At 41.5% G+C, this 24613-nt stretch overlaps 1 protein-coding gene across 6 annotated transcripts; it reads left to right on the top strand.

Moving 5' to 3' along the window:
- Positions 1–1293: 1293 nt before the first annotated feature.
- On the top strand, positions 1294–22919 carry POU1F1 (POU class 1 homeobox 1). 6 transcript variants are annotated; one of them, XM_069945159.1, is made up of 9 exons: positions 1294–1373; positions 4141–4190; positions 5727–5791; positions 9825–9893; positions 10966–11079; positions 13376–13606; positions 17535–17702; positions 21676–21736; positions 22676–22919. In XM_069945159.1, the coding sequence occupies exons 3-9, from the start codon at positions 5728–5730 to the stop codon at positions 22887–22889; spliced, it is 921 nt and encodes a 306-aa protein (XP_069801260.1). In that variant the 5' UTR covers positions 1294–1373; positions 4141–4190; position 5727; the 3' UTR covers positions 22890–22919. The 6 variants fall into 6 exon arrangements, with proteins under 6 accessions (XP_069801260.1, XP_069801259.1, XP_069801261.1 ...); XM_069945158.1 differs by having other exon boundaries at positions 1298–1355; XM_069945160.1 differs by lacking the exons at positions 1294–1373; positions 4141–4190 and having other exon boundaries at positions 5650–5791; positions 17538–17702.
- The last annotated feature ends 1694 nt before the right edge of the window (positions 22920–24613 follow it).

Below are 24613 nucleotides of genomic sequence, written 5' to 3'. Positions count from 1 at the left end.
ACATATACATATACCCACGGATACATATATACACACACTGACATATACATATATACCCACAGATACATATATACACTCACTGACACACATACAGCACTTACAGCTCCCAGGCTTCCCCCCTCCTCCTCCTGTAGTCCCGGCTGATCTTCACATAGGTATTGAGGACCTTTGGGTCATGTGACCCAAAGGTCCTTCATCCCTCTCCTGTGCCGTCTGGCAGGTCCTGCTCTTCTGTTCAGCCCGCTCACCCGGCACTACAGTGAGGGGGCTAAACAGTGCAGTGGGGGGTCCCTCTTCCTCTCTGGACCCCTGGGGGAGCGGGGTACCTACCATGAAGGCAGGGCAGGCTTCCTCGGGCCCCCTTCATGCAGGGGCCCCATAGCAGTCGCCTTCCCTGCCTTCATTGTAGCTACGCCACTGCCTACAAGTATAACTTGGTGTGATAGAATTGCCTGTGTCGTGTACCGCCCCCTTGGCCTCTGTAATAGGCATGACACAATGCATTGTTTTTTAAACTTTTATGTTACTCTTTAGTTTTTTGAGATAGTAAAGGGTCCTATTAGGATCTGGTGCAGCATATTATAAGCTGCTGTACATGGTCTGTACATGACTTGTACTTTCATCCAGGTGAAAAGGAGAGAACGGAAATCACATCAGCACCTAAGCCCCAGAGGGTCACCTATTGGTCAAGAGACACAGAGTCCATGTTGATTATAACATGTTCTCCCGCAGATGACAAGTCTTCATTTCTATTCATATGTGAACAGAGGTCACTGAATGCATTGATGAATATTAGTGAATCAAGTGACAAAAACATCATCTGTTCGCCAGCTTTCCAGGTTTCAGTTTCAGTAACAAACACAAGATCTCCAGTGCAAAGTGATTTCATCAACATATTCATCCCAGAGATGAAGTAGGAAAAGGTCACGTCTCTCACATACTGTATCCCTCCAGCTGCCGCAGAACCACAAGCACCAGCATGGCTTGTTTATTCTAAGGTGGGGGATCTATAAGCATAGCATCATGACCCCCCTCTTAGACATGGTATATGGGAAAAAGTGGTATCGGAAGCCATTTATCTGCTGTTTTCAGGTGAACCCTATCTATTGCACAAAAAACATCTCCATGAAACATTCAGCTCTACTACACACAAAGGGGGAGATTTATCAAACTGGTGTAAAGTAGAATTGGCTCAGATGCCCCTAACAACCAATCAGATTCCACCTTTCATTTTCCAAAGAGTGTGAGGAATGTAAGGTGGAATCTGATTGGTTGCTAGAGGCAACTGAGCCAGTTTCACTTTACACCATGTTTGATAAATCTCCCTTAAAGAGGCTACATAGTCAGAATATTGGGTACAGTAATATGGTGCTGTAAGTTAGTTAATAGAATGGTTCCCTTCTGATGTCTGGGCCATGTTCAGATGTGCCGGATTTGTTGCCGATATGTAACTAGAAGCCTACGGAACAATTTTGGAACTGGGCTCCCTCTCATACCTACCAGTATTAGTACTAGGAAACTAAAAGATAATATAATGTCATAACATAATTCTATGTATGGTAAGGCTGGGTTCACACTACATATAACAACGGCCGCTCTGTGACCCGTCCAGTGCTGCAGTATGGCTGGATGATCTTCACTCCTGGTGAATTCCCAATTCCCCACTGCACGCAATGGAGCATGTGGCCGGAGCCGCAAGCTCCATTGTGTGAACTGACAGGTTTTCTGCGGCCGATATTCAGTGAATAGCGGCCGCAGAAAACTGACATGTCAGTTTTTCGTGAGGCCGGATAGAATCCTGGCTGAATTGTATACTACTGGGGAGATTTATGAAAGGGTGTAAATATACACCCGGTGTAAACTACCCACAGCAGCCAATCACAGCTCCTCTTATATTTTATCAGACCTTAAAGCTGAGCTGTGATTGGTTGCTGTGGGCAGTTAACACCAGGTGTATATTTACACCCTTTCATAAATCTCCGCCTATGGGTATACGCTGCAGCCGGGATTCCATTCATTTAATTACAACATAAGTTTTGTATAAATCATGTCCGTTGTTGCAAATTGCAACAACGGCCATGATTTATACAAAACATACGTTGTGTGAACATAGCCTAATATTGCATACTGCTAATACCAGTCAATATAGTTATTACATAATATCAGTATATAGGGGGAAATATTATTACCAGTATAATTATTACCATTACAAAATCCAGTATAGCAAGGTCAAGACTTCCTCTGAAAATGGAGGATTTACAGGATAACTGAAAATAAGGCACCCCCCGATAGTAAGACCCCCGCCGCCACCAGAGTTATGTCTGGTTATGTTGGTTTGTGATGACAACTACTGTACAGTATATAATACATTTTCCCTGGAAACAAGACATAATGCATCCTTGGGAGCAAAAATTATTTTCGGGGTAACACGGTACTATATATAAGAGCCAAATAATACCACCATACCATGACCCCCAAAATGACCATTCTGTATAGTTCATTTGATTCAACAGTATTAACAAATATAGTACTGCGTGATACAGGTGATGACTCCATCACTTTCCTTTACATGATTCAGGCTGTCACAAAGACATCTTTTTTTTCCACTATACACCTGAACATGAATGTAACTCTGTTCTTCCCGTAATTAAAATAAACCTAGGACGGATTTACATTATTCCTGGTTTACTTGTTCAGCAATTAAAGGGGGTTACAAAGGGTTATAGAATAAGGCCTTCCTTCCTCAAACTGTACTGTATATATATATATATATATATATATATATATATATATATATATATATACACACACGTTTTCTCTCTAGCAGACAGGGGAGGCAGAGCATGGGCAGGTGGTTCTGTAAACCAAATCTAACTGTATTTGTCCTTTACCTTAATATGTTGGTTTTCTCAAAATCCAGCTTTAGGCTATTGTCACCTATAATGTAATTATTCTTGGTTGCATTGAAAAGTCAGTGAAGCAGACATCAGCAGCAAGACCTAATAAGCCATCTATAGGTTTCCTAAAAGCTGGCACATTGTGTAGCCGCATGGGAAAGTGTCTTCTTTTCAGCCTGGTAATTGGCTCTGTGTAGCTGCTTATGTGGATTGCACTGACCAGACCCCTCTTATTTTAGCCCTGTCCACACTTCAGCTTAATCGGCAGTCCTAACCTTATTTACAGGACCAAAACCTTTCTACATATTCAGCAGTTGCTAAATGACATATACTTCTCATGCTGGTGCGGGCCACCTTTATACATATGGGTATTTAAAGGGGTTTATCCAGGGAAAATCTTTTTATTTTAAATCAACTGGTTTCAGAAAGTTATATAGATCTGTAATTTACTTCTATTTCAAAATCTCAAATCTTACCATACTTATTAGCTGATGTATGTCATGCAGGAAATGTTTTATTTTCAGTCTGACACACTGCTCTCTGCTGACATCTCTGGCTGAGACAGGAACCCTGTCTCAGTTTTATATGAAACCCCATAGAAAACCTCTCCTTCTCTGGACAGAGATGTCAGCAGAGAGCACCATGTCTGACTGAAAATAAAACAGCACTTCCTGCAGGATATACAGCAACTAATAACTTTGGGAAGACTTAAGATTTTTTAATAGAAGTAAATTACAAATTTATATAACTTTCTCATATCATTTAAAAGAATTTTTTTTTCCGCTGGGCAACCCCTTTAACTGTTTATAGGGAACCCTGAACCTCAACAATGTGCTGTAATCAGGGGTCATGATAACGAGTCCTATAGCACCTCTAGAGGTGAAATGCAGCATTACACAGTTTCTATTAGCATTAATGGGTTGTCCACATAATGAAAGACAGTGTCCTCCTCTAAGATTGTCAGGTTTTCAATAACCCTACACATTAATGTTTTAGTTCCCCAAACCGCCAGATTTTTTTTAATGTGTCCTATCGCCCTTAGTCAATCTGTCCATTTTTTCACATGGCAAAACTCAAACTGACCATGCCGCCACAGTAAAGATGGCTGATTTTTTGAAAAAATAAAATAAAATACAGTTTATTTGATAAATATGTCGGTTATGCCGGATTTTAGAGGGAAACGTCCACTTTTTTGTTTAAAAGCATAAAATGACGGGTGTGAGGTTTTTTTTTTTTTTTGCAGAGGACATTAGTAAATGTGGTGAAATGAGAAACTGACAAGAAAAAAAACTGGTTAGTATATGAAACATGGTACTATATGAGACTGTATCTGTATCTGACTAATAGATGAGGGTTCATCATTTCAGAATCTATTTGAATATCTGTAAATGGTTTTCCTAAAGCAAACAATCCTTTTTAATATACACCTGCTATCAGGAATAAATCCTTCACATATGAAATCCCCTGCATATTCTTTGCAGCAACTAGAAATCACAGGAGTCCAACTCAGGCCCTCCAGCTGTTGCAAAACTACAATCCCCATCATGCGGCTGTCCAGGTATGATGGGAATTGTAGTTTTGCAATACTTGGAGGGCTTGAGTTTGACACCCCTAAAGTATCTGGATTAATTCAAAAAAATATGTTGTGCGAATATAGCCTTTACCCCTAGACGATCCTGGGCGTACCCGTGCGTTCAGCAGTCGCTAGGGGTGTTCAGAGCGAGGCCGCGCAAAAATTCAGCCTTTCATTGCAAAGTAAAATTAGTGGCGCAAAAAATAAGGGCTCATGTGGGTCTCTAGGTGAAAAAATGCAAGTGCTATGGCCTTTTAGGGTACAAACCCACTTGACGTATTTGCTGCGTGAATCAGTCTTAAAAATAAGCAGGCAAAACGCAGGTTGGCTTTATACAATTGTTCTGCGTTAAAATACGCAATTGCGTATTTTTGAAGCGTGAAGCTACATGCGTTTTCCACTAACAACAAGCTTCACGCTTCAAAAATACGCAATTGCGTATTTTAATGCAGAACAATCGTATAAAGCCAACCTGCGTTTTGCCTGCTTATTTTTAAGACTGATTCACGCAGCAAATATGTCAAGTGGGTTTGTACCCTTAAGCCCAAAAATTGAAATTGGCCCGGTCCTCTAAGGGTTAAATTGTAATTGCTATTTAGAAACTCCACAAAACATACATTTTTTCAGTTATGACTTCTTATTGTAATTTAATATCATCATTTATTTTTTTTTACAAAATAAATAAAATATTTTGTTTGTTTGTTTTTTAATTATAAATAAAAATGAGCCTTGCTATTTTTTCTTATTTCTTTTTTTTCTTATTATATTTTATTATATTTTTTCTTTAATATTATGACTATTATTCTGTTAAGCCGCGAGGCTCTGCCCTGCTCTCTCTATGCCTATATTGCACATAGAGACAGTGATTTAAATGAATAGAGCGTCTCATGTTTCTGTTTGGTCAGACCAATTGGCCGGGTATTGTTATATGAGGTGGGAAGGACAGTTGATGCGTTTATGTAGCAATCTCCTGGAAAGAAATCATTAACATGGATACAGGGATTTCCTAAGAGTATAAATACCTGCACACGCTATGCGCTCGCCAGCCAGTCCCTTAATGCATACATGCAAGCCAACAAAAACTTTTCTTGAAAGATTCATTTTATATTCACCAAAGACTTGGAGAAAACTTTTTTTTTTTTTTAATTCATCTCTCATTTTTTTCTATTGTCTGGGGGGATGAGTTTCCAAGCTTTTGTGACAGCTGATACTTTCGTACCTATAAATTCTGATTCTTCAGCCACTTTCCCCCTTAGGATGCATCACGGCGCTGCAGAGTATCTGCCAGTCACCAATCATACAACTAACGTGGTCTCCACAGGTATTTCCAAATTGATGATTTTTCTTATATTACTATACTAAGAGTGTGTGTGCTCGGTGTGTATCTAGGTCAGAGCGGATCTAAGTTAGATAATAGACAGTCCTCTATCTAATCCACAATACTTATGTTAAATATGAAAAATTTATAGGGAATTATAAAAATAAAAATCCACATTTTTTCCTAATATATGAAAATGCAATATAACTGATAAACATTATAATAAAAATAAGTTTTAAATAATATATATATATATATATATATATATATATATATATATATATATATATATACATACTGCTTTGGTTACATGTTAACTTTGTTGTGATTATTGTTGTAAATTGTTAGTCAATATCTGTCATTAAATACAAATATTTATGCTATCAAATGTTACTATTCCATTACTAGTAATTAGTTATATAGTGACATCATCTTTCATGGATCTGCAACATATTACAATGGCACAAATACACATACATAAAGTTAGTAGTAAGGTGTGCTTCCCTTACAATGTTGCACTAAATTCTCTTATAATTTCATATCACTGTAAAATATATGTTATTATTAAAATATATATTTTAGATATATATTTAAAAAATAATAATTATATATATATATATATATATATATATATATATATATATATATATATAAAATTATTATTATTATTACTGCTAGAATCACACATGCAGTTTTGATTTAGTCTGTGAAGCAAATTGTGGAGTGGATCATAAAAAGATAGAAGTACAGAGGTGGAGTCATACTTATCTTTCCTGCTGGATCCATTATTTGTTATGACTCCACCAAAACGATGTGTATCTCTAACATTATTGTTCTTATATTTTCCATGCATTGAGAGTTGCAGAATTCTCACAGAAATCCTCTAGCAAAAAATAAATAAATAAAAAAAACTGTTAAGGTAGGTTCACATTGTGTTTTTGCAGTCTGTTTAACAGATCTATTACTTAACGGTCAACCACGTTTGTGTACTCTAAAAAAGGGATTTATTTTGATGAACAAATACATCAGTTTTTGCATCCATTTCCCCTTATCATATGAATATGTTAGACTACCAAACGCAGTGTGAACCTACCTTTAGTCCTCAAGCTGTTCTGTCAAGTTGTTAAAATTGGAATTTAATCATTTATTTATATATCTATATCTTTGTAGGAAAGCCAATAGAGAAAGCCAATATGGCTAATATTGTATGACCCACAAGATTCTCTAATTGTATAATGAGATATATATATATATATATATATATATATATATATATATATATATTGCCTGAGAAAGATGGGAAACAATATAACAATAGCCTGAAGTTTTTAGGCTTCTAAACATTAAAGTTAAAGGGGTTATCCTGCAACAGAAAAACATGGGCACTTTCTTCCAGAGACAGCACTACTCTTGTCTCCAGTTTGGGTGAAGGTTTTGTAACTCACTGAAGTGAATGGAGCTTAAAGGGGACCTGTCACCCCGGCTGTCGGGGTTAAGCCCGCCCCCTCAGTGGAGCCCCTTAAACTTACCCCTTCCTCGAAGTCCCGGTCCTGGACCACGTCCCGCTGCCAAGAAATCCCCGTTGGAAGCTGTGCGTGCGCTCACCAGAGATGAGTCCGACGCCCATAGAGAATGACTGCTCCACCAGGGGTTCGGGCGGGCTTAACCCCGGCAACCGGGGTGACAGGTCCCCTTTGATTGCAAACCACACCTGAACTGGAGACAGGAGTGGTGCTGTCTCTGGAAAAAAGTGGCCATGTTTTTCTAACGCTCGATAACCCCTTTATGTGTTTTAAGTAAATCTATTGTATAACTCCTTAACGACTAGGAGTGCACATTTACGCTCCCACAGCCTAGGCCTTCGCTCCATAGCCTGGGGTACCGGGCTATGGAGAGAGTTCGGGAGCTGATCTCGCTTTATAGCGGGTGAGGACCGGCTGCTATCAGCAGCCAGGCCCTCACTCTCAATAGCGAGCTGCTGCGATCGCAGCGTTTAAGTGTAAGTGACAGGAATATCTCCTGTCACTTACTGATCGGGACCAACGTGTCTGCAGGGGTCCGATTGCATGGCCTGACTGCCGGAGGTCTCTTACCTTCATCCGTGCAATAGGGGCATAATAGAGTATCAGGGCACATATAGTAGGGGCAGGATATAGTATCAGTGCACATATAGTAGGGGCAAGATATAGTATCAGGGCACATATAGTAGGGGCAGGATATAGTATCAGGGCACATATAGTAGGGGCAGGATATAGTATCAGGGCACATATAGTAGGGGCAGGATATAGTATCAGGGCACATATAGTAGGGGCAGGATATAGTATCAGTGCACATATAGTAGGGCCAGGATATAGCATCAGGGCACATATAGTAGGGGCAGGATATAGTATCAGGGCACATATAGTAGGGGCAGGATATAGTATCAGGGCACATATAGTAGGGGCAGGATATAGTATCAGGGCACATATAGTAGGGGCAGGATATAGTATCAGTGCACATATAGTAGGGGCAAGATATAGTATCAGGGCACATATAGTAGGGGCAGGATATAGTATCAGGGCACATATAGTAGGGGCAGGATATAGTATCAGGGCACATATAGTAGGGGCAGGATATAGTATCAGGGCACATATAGTAGGGGCAGGATATAGTATCAGGGCACATATAGTAGGGGCAGGATATAGTATCAGTGCACATATAGTAGGGCCAGGATATAGCATCAGGGCACATATAGTAGGGGCAGGATATAGTATCAGGGCACATATAGTAGGGGCAGGATATAGTATCAGGGCACATATAGTAGGGGCAGGATATAGTATCAGGGCACATATAGTAGGGGCAGGATATAGTATCAGTGCACATATAGTAGGGGCAAGATATAGTATCAGGGCACATATAGTAGGGGCAGGACACAGTGACTTGTTGGTCGTCGTCCCCCCCCCCCCCCCCGGACCTTCACTAACCTCCTTCTTACATTGTATCTGAGGCTTATGGGCACTAAGAACTTGGGACATAGTGATGAGTATCATCCGTGTATCTTCAGCAGTTTAGGAACAGGTGACAACAAATATTGGAGCTATAATGGCCGGTATATTGGTTGTCACCGACTTTGCTAGAAACATAAAATGTAACCACTAAACAATAGACGACATCAGTAGGGCATCATTTACCGCTGATTTTATTTAGTATTTTAAATGAAATAAAAGAGATCATCAAGAATTTTAAAAGTTTTAAATTGAACATTTTAATAAATGTCCATTTGGCCTTCAATCCAAAAGTGCGGTCTGCCTGGGTCACTGGGTATGGATGGAATATTCTGCATGTGTGTAAACCCTATAGGCTATGTTCACACAACGTTTTTTCAGCTCGGTTTAAAATGAAGTTTGTCATTTTGAGTCTAAAATAACAGACGTCATTTAGCAGCCTGGCTTCTCCTAAGTGCACTGACGGGTGTTTGTACATTATTCTAGTTTGGGATTACTACTTGGCCTTTGGGTGCGGCTTAATTGAAAAGTCCATTAAATTTAATAGTAAAAACTGAGAAAGAACGGTGACAAAAGAAAAACTGTGTGTGAACAACTAATAAAAAAAGTCCGCTTTTTGCAAAAGACGTCCGAAAATAATGATCATGTTCATTATTTTGACGTCCGTAGTAAAAACGTCCGTTATTGAATATATTGTGTGCACTGGACATCCGTCTTCCCATTGACTTCAATGCATTGCCATTGCAGTCAGTTAAATCGCGGCAAAAACGAACGTTTTTTTAAATATCAAAATCGTCCGCCTTTCTCTATTTTTGAGGTTGTGTGAATGGTAAGTATAATGTCAGTTTCATATTCGTATGTTTATCACTGCAGTTAATCTAGAGATTAAAGCATCATATATTAAATGTACAGGAGAATGAATTACACTTACAATGAATATATTCTTGAATACTTATACATTTTCTTACCAGTCCCGTCTATTTTGTCTTTGGTCCAAATTCCTAAATTGTCTCACATATACTTCTCTGTGCCCAATGTGGAAAATATACCAGCGGGGCTTCACTACCCAAATCCATCATGCCACTATGGAAACCAGCAATCTACCTATGGAGTAATGACAGGTAACATATATATGTTATTGTGAAATAGTAGTAGTGCTGCCTCTATTTCTATATAGTAGATCAGGGGTAGGGAACCTTGGCTCTCCAACTGTTGCAAAACTACAACTCCCATCATGCCTGGACAGCCAAAGCTAAAGCTTTGGCTGTCCAGGCATGATGGGAGCTGTAGTTTTGCATCAAATGGAGAGCCAAGGTTCCCTACCCCTGCAGTATATCATAGAGACATGTCAGAACATGTTATGCATTAAAGAGGCTCCCTCAAGATTGGACTAGTCCGTTAGAGTTAACACATAATAATGGAGCCCAATGGTACACTAGATACAAGTCCATTATAGGCTGATTTATAGCCCATCAATTGGTCATGGTGCCAAACTGGGGTGCCTAAGGTCAGCCAGAAGGATCAATTCTGGGGACACAATCTAAAGCTTCAATGAAATGTTTTTCAAAACAATAATAAAAAAGAAAATGTGCCAACATTTCTATGGTCTCTTGCCCGTCTTCCAAGATGTTGCATCACCTCAGTTAGTTACAGCTGCGGGCAGTTAAAGGGGTACTCCAGCAAAAATCTTTTTCTTTCAAATCAACTGGTTTCAGAAAGTTATATAGATTGTAAATTTACTTTTATTTAAAAATCTAAAGTTTTCCCATACTCATCAACAGCTGTATGTCCTGCAGGAAATGTTTTCTTTTCAGTCTGACACAATGCTTTCTGCTGCCACCTCTGTCCGTGTCAGGAACTGTCCAGAGCAGGAGCAAATCCCCCTAGAAAACCCCTCCAGCTCAGAACAGTTTCTGACATGGACAGAGGTGGCAGCAGAGAGCACTGTGTCAGACTGGAAAGAAAACAACATTTCCTGCAGGGCGTACAGCAGCTGATAAGTATGGGAAGACAAATCGAGGCAGGGCACATCGGGGTATCATATGTTATTTAATTATAGTAACATCGCAACGGTTTGGGTTGACTACAGATCCTAATTAAAGGCTACCTATAGCATGGTGAGTTTTGTTGTTTTTTTTTCTTGTGTTTTTATTTCTCTCTCTCAAGATTTTGATATTACAATTCTTTTCATAGGAATAAAACCTACAGCTCCAGAAATGTTATCAGCAAGTATTTCCCAGACACGTATTTTACAAACATGCAGTATGCCTCTTACTAATGTTGTGAACGGAGTCAGTACTTTACAAGGTAAGCGGTTCAGAAGATGTTGGTCAAGTATATTGCATAAATAATGGGTGAGATTTATCAAACATGGGGGAGATTTATCAAACATGGGGGAGATTTATCAAACATGGTGTAAAGTGAAACTGGCTCAGTTGCCCCTAGCAACCAATCAGATTCCACCTTTCATTTTTTACAGACTCTTTGGAAAATGAAAGGTGGAATCTGATTGGTTGCTAGGAGCAACTGAGCCAGTTTCACTTTAAACCAGTTTCACTTTACACCATGTTTGATAAATCTCTCCCATAGTGTATATGCATTTGACTGTATTACGGCCCGGTACAATCTGCACAGAATCCACAGCCCTCAGAAGTCTATGCAACCTTACTGCTTAGTCTGTAAACTCCAAAAATTGTAAATGACATTCCTCCTAGGGGAGAATACTTCTATAGTACAGTGCAGCACCTGTCATATGGAGTGCCTGTGGCTTGATGTGCCCCCTTTACAAATGGTTCTGACATGTGTATGAGACCCTATATGTGTATAACATTATGGCGCTGAAGAATTTGCATAAATATACAGATCTGCGTTTAAAAGGGGTTTATTCTTGACTAATAACTCCTACAGCACCCTGGTTAAGAAGGTTGTCCACCCAAAAAATTATTTTAAATCAACTGGTGCCAGAAAGTGTCAAAGGTTTGTAATTTACTTCTATTAAAAAATCTCCAGTCTTCCAGTACTTAACAGCTGCTGTATGTCCTGCAGGAAGTGGTGTATTCTTTCCAGTCTGGAGAGCAGGAGAGGTTTCTATAAGGGATTTGCTGCTGTTCTGGACAGTCCCTGACATGGACAGAGGTGGCAGCAGAGAGCACTGTGTCACACTGGAGAGAATACACTACTTCCTGGAGGACATACAGCAGATGATAAGTACCGTAAGACTTGAGATTTTTTTAATACAAGTAAATTACAAATATCTGGCACTTTCTGGCACCAGTTCATTTAAAGAGAAATTGTGAACCAAAACAGTATTGCAACAGCATGCACAGTTAGGAAGAGGCCCTGTGGTCAGGGAAGCATTGCCATCAGTACAGTGATATGGACTGCACTCTCCTTCGTACTACATACATGGGTAAAAAAAAAAAAAAAAATATATATATATATATATATATATATATATATATATATATATATATATATGTGTATTGGTACCTCAACATATGATATTTATTGGTTCCAGGGCTACCATTGTATGTTGAAACCATTGTATGTTGAGACCAAAATTCTATGGAGACCTGGCCCAGGTAAAGAGCAGCACAGGACATGTAGTATCACACTATACACAGAGAATCACTAGTAGACAGCCAACCAGTGCAGGCACTTCACTAATACTGGGGTTTTACCAGTAAAATGGCCAGTTTTATTGGGTGATCATCTAGTTATTTACTTGTGCTGCAGATCCTGTCTGAAGCATTGTATGTTGAGTCTGGTCTTAAAGGGAACCATTCACCCCGTGGCCCCCGGCAGAAACGGACATACAGTGACATAAAGGTCAATATACTTACCACATCGCTCCCGGTCCCGTTCCGGATCCCGTTGTTGACACGGAGAAATCGACGATTCTTCTTCTCGCGCCCATTATGGTAATGAGCGCCGCCGGGTCCGAAGTCCAGCCTTCTCCCCGCCTCCGACACTTGATTGACGCCGGGTCCTCTTCCTCCTCGTCTTCTTCCTCCAGTCGTTTTCGGCGCATGCGCAGTTCACAATTGTAGCCGCTCCGCAGCTTCACTGTTTACTGCGCGTCCGCCGATTGGCTCGAACACATATCCTGTTTACCGCGCAGGCGCAGAAGAGGTGACGAGACCATCGCAACGGCGCCTGCGCGGGAATTTGTCAGAAGTCTGAAGACTGAAGACGTCAATCAAGTTCCAGGAGGCATGGATGGGCGGCGACGAGAAGAGGACCTCATGAATAAGTTGGACTCGTCCGTCGTATCCTATGGACGTTGGACTCATCTCAGCTCATTACCATAATGGGCGGGAGAAGAAGAATCGGCGATTTCTCCGTGTCAACAACGGGATCCGGGACGGGATCGGGAGCGATGTGGTAAGTATATTGACCTTTATGTCACTGTATGTCAGTTTCTGCCCGGGGCCACGGGGTGAATGGTTCCCTTTAAGTTACGATGGTCCAGAAAGGACCATTGTACAGTATGTTGAAAATATTGTATCTTGAGGCCATGGCAGAGAAGTATGTTGAATATTAATGTGTTTTACCAACTCAGAACTAAAATCCTGAACACTTTGCCTATCTGCTGCCTCGGCAGGGGTCCATACAGGCAGTCTACCTCCCTGCTTGATGAGTGCCAGCTCCTGTACACTGGGCCATGGTTTTGCCCCAGTGCATCAAACCCTCCTGGAAGATGTTACGACAGACTTCAAGCAGGAATTCAGAAGAAAGAGCAAAGCGATTGAAGAGCCCATTGACATCGACTCCCCAGAAATCAGAGAACTGGAGAAGTTTGCTAATGAATTCAAAGTGAGAAGGATTAAGCTGGGTATGGATCTCTTACTAACAATGTACTGGGGGATGATGTATTAAAGCAGCACTAAATCTAAAATCTGTAGCTTTTAAGAGAGCTGTGAGGTTTGGTTTACAATTGCTTCTGTTAATAATGGAAACCATGATCAGTTACATAACATATTCCACCACTGCTCAGTGAACCCCACTGGCTTAAAGGGGTACTCCAGCAAAAATCTTTTTTTTTTTTTTTTAATCAACTTGTTTGCAAAAGCTATATGGCTTTGTATTTTACTTCTATTTAAAAATCTCAAGACTTCCCATACTTATTAGCTGCTGTGTGTCCTGCAGGAAATGGTGTATTCTTTCCAGTCTGACACAGGGCCCTCTGCTGCCACCTCTGTCCATGTCAGCTACTGTCCAAAGCAGGAGAGGTTTTCTATAGGGATTTGTTACTGCTCTGGACAGTTCCTAACATTTTTAAAGAGATTTTTAAATAGAATTAAATTACAAATCTATATAACTTTCCCTTTAATAATGTGCTCTAATAAAGAGTTCTGTTGGATTCTAATGGGGTTACATCATTTTGTCACATGTAGAGCAGATGTGAATAGAACCTTATAAACAGCAAAATGTACTTTTTACCTGTTTTAAAGGCTATGAATTTTCCCCCACACCAAATATATAATATAATAATATATAAAAAATAACTACATTCCTGCTATACTTTATAATATTGGTTAGCTGTAGCCTCATCAGTATATTTATTAACAGGTGAAGTTATCAAAAGTAAGTAAAGTAAAGGTAAAAGTTGTAACATATAAAGCTCCCCTGACATGTTTTACCAGCTAGCAGCAGGCTCCAGGGAAAATGAGGCAAATTGAGAACCCCTGAGGATGCTAGCAAAACATGTTGGGAAGCCTTTATGTTTAAAAAACAATCTGTATCTCCAGTTAGTAACAGATGTTATATGGTTAGCCAGTATGAACAGTTATACCAGAGGGTGTTACCAGAAGTTACAGAGACAGTATTGGGCTTACAGTAAATGTCATATCTCACCTTAGGCAGAAGGCTGGCAGGCTCTCGGGGTGGTTGATATTCTTAACCTAGCCAGAAGAGACCAAGCTTAAAGTGACACTGTCACCCCCTTTTTGCATTCTGACTCCTCTACACAGGTGTAAAAGGTTAATTTGGCATTTTTCATACCGTATTTTATATCATACGTCATGGTGCTTGTTCAAGTAAAAAGTGATCTTTTATCAACTGCAGATTGTGCTAAGTGGGTGGGGCTTCACGGAAACAGTGCCACCGTTGGCCTTGCCCCTCCATGACGTCATAGGCACATAGGCCCTGCCCACTCCCCGACCATTGAAACAGGCTGGCCTAAAGGTCTAGGCCCCACCCCCTCTAGATTGGCCAATACCAATGGGCGTCTTGGGGGCCTATGTGCTGATGACGTCACGCCCACTTACCACAATCTGCAGTTGATAAAAGATCACTTTTTACTTAAACGAGCACCATGACGTATGATATAAAATAAGGTATTAAAACTGCTAAATTTACATTTTACATCTGTGTAGAGATGTCATAATGCAAGAAGGGGGTGACAGTGTCACTTTAAATAAGTTCACACACACAGGTGGGACTTACTTTCTCAATGTCTTTGTCTCTGGGTTATAGTAGGGTTTCTTTTGCGCTCATTCTAAGACTCAATTGTCTCTCTACATAGGAACCGAGGGATCCCACACATTTTTTTAGATTCACAACTTACACTCCTTAGTGTTGCTCTATAATGTCCTCCATGTTGCTGCCTCTGAGGGTGTGCAATAAGAGAGCAGCTAGACTCCACCTACTTAATAACATGGGCTTGCAGAGGAGAAAACTATTAACCCCTATTACGGCTACGTCATGGGAGCCAGTAACTTAAGGACCCATGACGTACCGGTATGCCAGTGGGTCCGGCGTCCGGTATGAATCACCTCCCCCTTTCCCGTTTTATAAATAAAACACATAAAAATTATAAAATAAAATTATATATCGTAACGTGCGTAATTTTCCTATCTATTAAAAATAAAACAATATTATTCCCACAAGTTTAACGGTGTAAACAAAAGTGATAAAAAAAAAAACTACAGGATTGATGATCTTTTAAATTACATTTTATGCATTTAAAAAAAAATTATAAAAAGTCATCAGTACATCTGATTTACACAAATATGATACTAATAAAAACTAGAGATTGTGTCACAAAAAATGACATCTCATACAGCCCCATATGTGAAAAAATAAAAGCATTAGGAGCCACAGTAATCATACTTATTTTCCAAAAATAAAGCTTTACTGTTAAAAAATAGAAACATAACAAAAACAAATCACTCACTTAAGTAACTTACTGGACTCGAATAATGCTGCGTTTACACGGAACGATTATCGTGCGAATTCGCACGATAACGATCTAATTCAAACGATAATCGTACGTGTAAACACTGCAAACGATCGAACGACGAACGAGAAATCGTTCATTTTGATCTTTCAACATGTTCTAAAATCGTCGTTGGTCGTTCCCAAAAAATTTGCAGACCGTTCAGTGTAAACAGTCGTTCACTAATTTAACCAATGTGTGAGATAGGCTTAACCGATCGCAAAACGAATTTCCGTACAATATATCGTACCGTCTAAACGCTGACCGTTATGAAAAAAAAATCGTTACTTCGACATCGTTAATCGTACGATCGGGCCAATTATCGTTTCGTGTAAACGCAGCATAAGGGAGAGTTGTTATCTTGGGAAAAATTTAGAGACATGTATGATATCCCTCCCCATCACCAGGTTTTATTTGAACAACTGTGTTCTTTTGCTATTAATAGAGTTAAATCTTGTGCGACGGCAGAAACAACTAATGATTTTGATTTTCTATGCTCCAATTCTTCTCCCACCTTATCTCTTTCACAAATATACCGTAGGATATGTGTTGATTCCTTACACAAATCTCCTTCCCCTTTTCTCCGGAAATGTTCTGCAGAAATACAAACAGATAATTTGGAACAAAAATTGCTAAATAGCATCCGATATGTTACTGCAGCCACTCCCAGTGTGAAATTTAGGGAAATCCACTTCCGGCTACTCCATAAGGCAATTTACGCTTTTAACTTTTCTTACTCCACCATGCCAGATGATTTCTTGACATATTGTCCAAAATGTAAAGAACCTAGCGCAGATTTATTACACTGTGTTTGGTCTTGTTCTCAAATTCAGACATACTGGCAATTAGTACAAACCTTTATTCAGAATACATGGAATGAATCCATACCTCTAACTCTACTCAGTTATGTTTTTCATGTTGTGGTGGCCGGGGATGGAGATCCCTCTGAAAAACCTATAGCCTCATCTTGCTCTCTTATTGGCCTTCAAAGGCTTACTAAACCACTGGATCTCTGACACACTTCCCACTATTTCTGAGCTAATAACCCCACTTAAAGAAACTCTTCATTGGGAAATGCTGGATGCAATCCGCAACAAAGATGTTTCCACAAAAAATGTCATTAAAAAATGGAAATTTTTTCTCATAAAGGTAGTGTCGCAGGAGGAGAGGGAAGCTGTTATGAAACACTTTTGTAATACTGTTTGGTATCAGACGGCGGAGGCAAGGGGCACCCTAGGAGTACTCAGAGTTCCTTAATTATATTAAAGATAGAGATTCTTTATCTATATTTCTTTCTATCCTGTAGAGCATTAATTTTTGTTCTTAAGTTTCTATTGTTTTTTAGTGTATACACTACGGCCGTGATTCTCTCGGCCTGCAGTACAATGTAGGTTCCGTACCAATCATGGCCGTTGTAACAACGGCTGTGATTAGTACGGAACTTACGTTGTGTGAACATGGCCTATAGATGTTAATGGTTAATCAGAGGAGTAGTATGGATCCGTATTCTTCTTGACACATAAATCTGTTTCTTACTCTCAAGCAGGTTACACTCAGACAAATGTCGGGGAGGCGCTCGCCGCTGTTCATGGCTCTGAATTCAGCCAAACTACTATCTGCCGCTTCGAAAATTTGCAGCTGAGCTTTAGGAACGCCTGTAAATTAAAGTCCATCCTATCCAAGTGGCTGGATGACGCAGAACAAGTTGGAGGTATAGTGAATGGATGGAAATGTTTCATGGTAGAATTGCTCTGTTACCCTAAATGAACTGTAAGCCGCCTGTCTGATAATATACCGCTAACACCGCTATTTGTCAGCACTACTATTTTACCTGACATCGGGGTCAGGAAGAAGTTTATTGCACCTGACAGGATTTCAGGATGTGACATCTACTTCAAAAGAAATAAGGCCAGCCGCACAGCACAAAACAAAACTCTCAGCCAAATGTATGGATTTAGAGGGAGACCTAGAGCTGTGCACATGCTCCTCCAATGTTATTTAAAGGGGCTGTGTGTTCAACTGAGAGCAGTGGCCTCATCTTTGTTTACTTTGGTCCACAATACTGTATGATGTACACTGAGTAGCCACAATGCTGCATGCTGTACACTGAGTAGCAACAAGTAGCTGCATGGTGTACATGGAGTAGCCACAAGACTGCATGCTGTACACTGAGTAGCAACAAGTAGCTGCATGGTGTACATGGAGTAGCCACAAGACTGCATGCTGTACATGGAGTAGCCACAAGACTGCATGCTGTACATGGAGTAGCCACAAGACTGCATGCTGTACATGGAGTAGCCACAAGACTGCATGCTGTACATGGAGTAGCATCAAGTAGCTGCATGCTGTACACTGAGTAGTCACAAGACTGCATGCTGTACATGGAGTAGTCACAAGACTACATGCTATACATGGAGTAGTCACAAGACTGCATGCTGTACATGGAGTAGCCACAAGACTGCATGCTGTACATGGAGTAGCCACAAGACTGCATACTGTACATGGAGTAGTCACAAGACTGCATGCTGTACATGGAGTAGCCACAAGACTGCATGCTGTACATGGAGTAGCCACAAGACTGCATACTGTACATGGAGTAGTCACAAGACTGCATGCTGTACATGGAGTAGCATCAAGTAGCTGCATGCTGTACACTGAGTAGCATCAAGTAGCTGCATGCTGTACACTGAGTAGCATCAAGTAGCTGCATGCTGTACACTGAGTAGCCACAAGACTGCATGCTGTACATAGAGTAGCCACAGGACTGCATGCTGTACATGGAGTAGCCACAATTCTGCATGCTGTACATGGAGTAGCCACAATGCTGCATGCTGTACACTGAGTAGCATCAAGTAGCTGCATTCTGTACATGAAGTAGTCACAATGCTGCATGCTGTACATGGAGTAGCCACAATGCTGCATGCTGTACACTGAGTAGCATCAAGTAGCTGCATTCTGTACATGGAGTAGCCACAATGCTGCATGCTATACATGGAGTAGCCACAATGCTGCATGCTGTACACTGAGTAGCATCAAGTAGCTGCATGCTGTACATGAAGTAGTCACAATGCTGCATGCTGTACATGAAGTAGTCACAATGCTGCATGCTGTACATGGAGTAGCCACGAGTAGCTGCATGCTGTACATGAAGTAGTCACAATGCTGCATGCTGTACATGAAGTAGTCACAATGCTGCATGCTGTACATGAAGTAGTCACAATGCTGCATGCTGTACATGGAGTAGCCACGAGTAGCTGCATGCTGTACACTAAGTAACTATGAGAACTGTTTCAGGTAGCTCTCGTTTGTGATCATTTATAATTAAAAATATTTTTGTGTAACAGGCCCCTCAGTCCCTCTCCAGTCTGTTATTGTTGGCTTATCCCGATTATAGGCTATAAATATTATTATCTTAGTACAACCCATCAGTCATAATAAACAGATCTCTCCACCTTACTCAGGGATAACAAGCTGAACGCTAGGGATCCAACTGTTGGGATCCGCAACTAATCCTGAGAACAGGAGTAATGGCTGATCCTGCTGTGTGTTCAGTGTTCTGTGTTTAGCAGCTCCACAGAGAATGAATGAAGCATAGGCTGCAATCTCTGTATCTAGCCTATGGATATGGGATTACAAGATGACATGAGAATATTCTTATAGAGGGAACCAATCAGCCCAGTATAAGGCTCCTGTGCTGCTCGCGGCTTATATCGGCCACGGCTGCAAAAGTAGCTTTATTCCCCAGAAAATTAAAGTGTCATTGTCAAAATCAATAGTACAGGCGATTTTAAGAAACTTTGTAATTGGGTTTATTAGCCAAAAAAATGCATTTTTATCATGAAAAAGCAGTTTGAAGTTCTCCCCCCTGTCTTCATGGTTGTCTATAGAGAGGGGAGGGGTGGAGGGAGATGAGGCACCAAAACAAGACAACAAAAAGTTAATTTACAGCTACATCACCAGGCTATCTCCTCTGACAGTCAGCACTGACCTCTCTGACCTCTGAATACCAGCTTTCACACAACTCCCACTGTGTAATCCTTTGTTCTCTGCTCTTTGCTGCCGACTAATCTCCCTCCTCCCACTTCCCTCCTCCCCTCTCCATAGAACAGACAGGGCTCGATTGATGTAAAAGAGTCGAGATTTCCTGATAATGAGCAGTGGATGAGAGAGAGGAGGGGGGAGGGGGGGGGACCTGGGGAAAGTTTTTTTGAATACAGATAATGGCATATTTGCCTAATAAACCCAATTAAAAAGTTTCTTAAAATTGCCTGCACTATTGATTTCTGCAAAATAAAAAACCCCATAAGTGACACTTTATGCTTAATCCCCGGGCGCGCAGCAGGTAAAGGCGGGCAGGTAGTCAGCTGGGTGGCTCCCCGCCTGTTTGTAGTCACCGCTCTCTGCCTGTCAGCACACTCAGCGGGATGATTGACAGGGAGAGGCACCCCTACTTTCTTGGGAATAAAGCTGCAGTTGCAGCCGTGGCCGATACGTGCTGCAGGCTGCAAAGGAGCTTTAAATTGGGCTGCAGGAAACCAAATCAGTCCAAATAGGCTGATTGGTTCCCATTAAAAGGATATTCTCATGTCAGCTTGTAACCCCATATCCATAGGCTAGAGCCAGAGAACGCAGCCTATGCTTCATTCATTCTCTGTGGGGCTGCTGAACACTTCATCAGGATGTCTTGGGATATAATAAATTATTTTCCTCTTTGCCCGGTGCTCTATCTCCTGTCCGATAGCTTGCCTGGTTACCATAACATTGTGAGCCATTGGCCACTGCATGAGGGCACGGTTTCAGTCACATGCATCAGTTGCAACTTCCTAAATGCCCCACAATGCAACCTATTCCCTTTAAGTGGGGAGAAAGCTACTGGGCAGTATCAGCACAGTGTAGTGTCGGGGAGCAAGGAAATAATACCTTTCTAGGTCCCAGAACTGCCCGTTGAGGTCCTTTTATTATAGATTATTATAGATTATATTTATTATAGATAATCAATCAGATAATAATAATAATAGATTCCGCAGCTCTATTGTTATCATTCCCTGTACCATATAATATACACATGGAGAGATGTACCACTGACAAAAAAAGTGTTTTTTAAGCCCCATAAATGAATCAATCAATAGGCATTTGCTAGTTTGTTGGCTAATCGGGAGAATGTTTCCAATGGGTATTGATCGGCAGAATTAATGTTTGTTCCCGATCACCGGCCATTGGTGTGGATAGCCTCAAAAAAAGAAAAGAAAATATAATGTAATATCTAGCAATTTTGCTACTTTTTTCCATTTTCATGTTTTTGGTTTTTTTTGGATCATAAAAAAAAAACCTTTACCCCCTAAAAACAGCCAACAAACAGACCTGCTCTGAGCACACGTGCTACATACAGATGATGTTAGGGTGCGTTCACACCTAGGAATCTACGCGGAGAACATCCCGCGGATTACGCCGCTCGCCTCCGCCCGGAGAGTCAGACGGAAGTGCGCCGGGGCAAGTGACGGAATCCGCGGGATGTTCTCCGCACGGATTTCTCAGTGTGAACGCACCCTTATAGAGAGTTGGCATTTCATGTTTTTCTTGGCACGTTTTTTAAAAGTGCCATGAGGAAAGCACAGACATATTGTTACATTTGTATCAGACATTGAATAAAATGTGTTATTGTGTTATTATTGTGTTATTTCCAGCCTTATACAATGAAAAGACTGGAGGGAACGAACGGAAAAGGAAGCGCAGAACAACAATAAGGTAAGGAAGTCTTCTCTGTACAAGCCAATTACCCACCAGCCGACAAAGGGGAGATGTGGATGGGTGGGGTTATTGGGGAGTTAGACATTTAGGGCTTATTCCCATGTTCCATAAATTATTGGCCCTACGGGCAATGAAGTGTTTCCCCGTCCATTATTATGTATCAAAGAGGAAATAGGGAAGTTATCCTTTACCCTTATTGTCTGTTCTTCCATCAAAAGTTACATTTATTCATCACATTTATTAAAGGGAATCTGACAGATAGTTACATATAGTGTAACCAATTACTGGACCAGATAGGAGTTAAAGGGGTACTCTGTCTGACACAGGAACTGTCCAGAGCAGTAGGAAATCCCCATAGAAAATCTCTCCTGCTCTGGACAGTTCCTGACATGGACAGAGGTGGCAGCAGAGAGCACTGTGTCAGGCTGGAAAGAATATGCCACTTCCTGTAGGACATACAGCAGCTGATAGGTACTGGAAGACATAAGATTTTTAAATAGAAGTAAATTACAAATCTATATAACAGAAAGAAAAAGATTTTGCCAGAGTACCCCTTTAACACCTTCACTGACCTTCATCACCAGGTATACTGACTGATTTTAACCCCACTTCCCTAGATCCCAAGGATTTCTGACATTAACCCCCTACTTCCCTAGATCTGGATCTTATTTGGAAGGGTTTCCCCCTTTTCTAATGTGACAGTATATGGCGATTGCGGTTGTGCAAGAAACTACAGTCTATAGCCTCATTCAAGTAAAAGGAGACATCTGCAGCTCTCTATGCAGCTGAATGACCATGGACTCCTCTGTGAAAGAACAACTCTTTGAAGGCGAAGTGCTGGTTTATTGCTGCAGTCCCTAAATGCTGACACTCACTTATCTGCAGTGTTTTAGCATAACACCATTTTTTCCCCCTTTAATTTCTTGTATATAACAGCATCGCTGCAAAAGAAGCATTGGAATCCCATTTTGGAGAACAGAGCAAACCCTCCTCACAGGAGATCATGAGGATGGCTGAAAGTCTCAACCTGGAAAAGGAAGTCGTTCGAGTTTGGTTCTGTAATCGCAGACAAAGAGAGAAGAGAGTAAAGACCAGCCTGCACCAGAGTACTTTTACCTCCTTCTCTAAAGATCACCATGAATGCAGATGACACCATAGAATACAACCATCACCCTGCACTTTAGATATAACATTTAAAGGGAACCAATCAGCCCAATTGGGCTGATCTGGTTCCCTGAACCGCTGTATACAGCTCCTGCAGCAGCCGCGGCATGTAATGGCCACGGCTGCAGCAGGAGCTGTACACCCAAAAAATAAAGCACTTTAATCCCACGGGCGGGTGACAGGCACAGACGGGGAGGTAGTCATCTGGGTAGCTCCCCGCCCGTGTCTAGTCAACGCTCTCTGCCTGTCAGCGCGCTCCGAGGGGATGAATGACAGGGAGAGAGTGGTGACTAGACATGGGTGGGGAGCCGCCTAGATGACTACCTCCCCGCCTGTGCCTGCCCTGGTGACTAAAGCGCTTTTCTTCGGGTATACAGCCCCTACTGCAGCCGCGGCTAGTACGTGCTGCGGCTGCTGCAGGAGCTGTATACAGCGGTTCAGGGAACCATATCAGCCTGATTGAGCTGATTGGTTCCCCTTGAGGGGTTGTATAAAAACATCTTTATTTTGACTTTAAGGGGAAAAAAAATAATAATAAAACATACTCACCTGTCCTGAACCCCCACCGCTGTCATCTTATGGCTTCCAGTCCTTTGTACTCTCTGCTCTGTCCTGCTTCTGATGACATGCTGACCTTGCAGAAAATGCCCACTCACTGGCTAAGGGCCCTATTCCACAGTAACGATAATCGGCCGGATCGGCCCCATTTGGCCCGATTCGGCCGATTATCGTTTGGTGAAATAGAGAGAACGATCAGCCGATGATCGTGTCATTGGCTGATCGTTCATTTAAGGGCCAGACCTAAAATCATCATTCCCCCACCGCGCATCGGTACGGTTGAATAGTGGTGCGCGGCGGGCGACCGACGATTTGAGAAGAAACAGCAGCAGCATCATACATTACCTGGCTGCAGGGCTTCTTCTCTGCGCTGTCTTCATCCCCGGGTCCCGCGCGCTCTATCTTCTGAATGGCCGGTCAGCTGACGGAGCGCTCAGCCAATCTCAGGCCGGGACCAACGCGGCCTGTGATTGGCTGAGTGTGGCCTGTCAGCTGACCGGCCATTCAGAAGATAGAGCGTGGGGGATCCGGGGAGGAGACGGAGCGGAGGACAAGCCCTGCAGCCAGGTAATGTATGATGCTGCAAGGGCATAGGTAACGATGTCCTTGCAGCCCTCGCTCAATGATCATCGGGCCGTGGAATAGGCCCAGTAAACGAGCGGCGATCCAGCAGATTGCTGCTCGTTTACATCGTTGATCGGGCCCTCCTCGGCCCGTGGAATAGGACCCTAAGACAGGTCACTGCTGTAACCAGTAATTGGCTGAGCTGGCAGTTCTTGAAGATGCAGGAAAAAGCGAAGGGAACTGATGAGTAGGAATTGTGAAAGTGTCCACAGCAGGGATAGGGGCAGGTGAGAATGCTTTATCTTTTATTTTATCAGCATTGGGGTTCAAAAAAGCATCCCCTGCCAACCCCTTTAATGACACATAAGAATCTATCCAATAATATCTGTTACCAGCATAGTCCACGTGGCTTTACTGTTCCATACTTGCTAAAAAAAAAAAAAAAAACTGAATCAAAAGTTTGTGACCTTAAAAAGGATTCGAAAGAAGCTTTCTACCCTGAATCAAGAGATATAACTCTTATTCCAATCTGCAGCGCTAGCTCAGAGATATAAGGGCCCTATTCCACAGTAACGATAATCAGCCGGA

This window comes from Dendropsophus ebraccatus, chromosome 11 (assembly GCF_027789765.1).
Source record: "Dendropsophus ebraccatus isolate aDenEbr1 chromosome 11, aDenEbr1.pat, whole genome shotgun sequence".
Classification (NCBI taxonomy): domain Eukaryota; kingdom Metazoa; phylum Chordata; class Amphibia; order Anura; family Hylidae; genus Dendropsophus; species Dendropsophus ebraccatus.
Note: the sequence above shows the minus strand (reverse complement) of the source record. Positions and strands in the feature narration are given on the sequence as shown.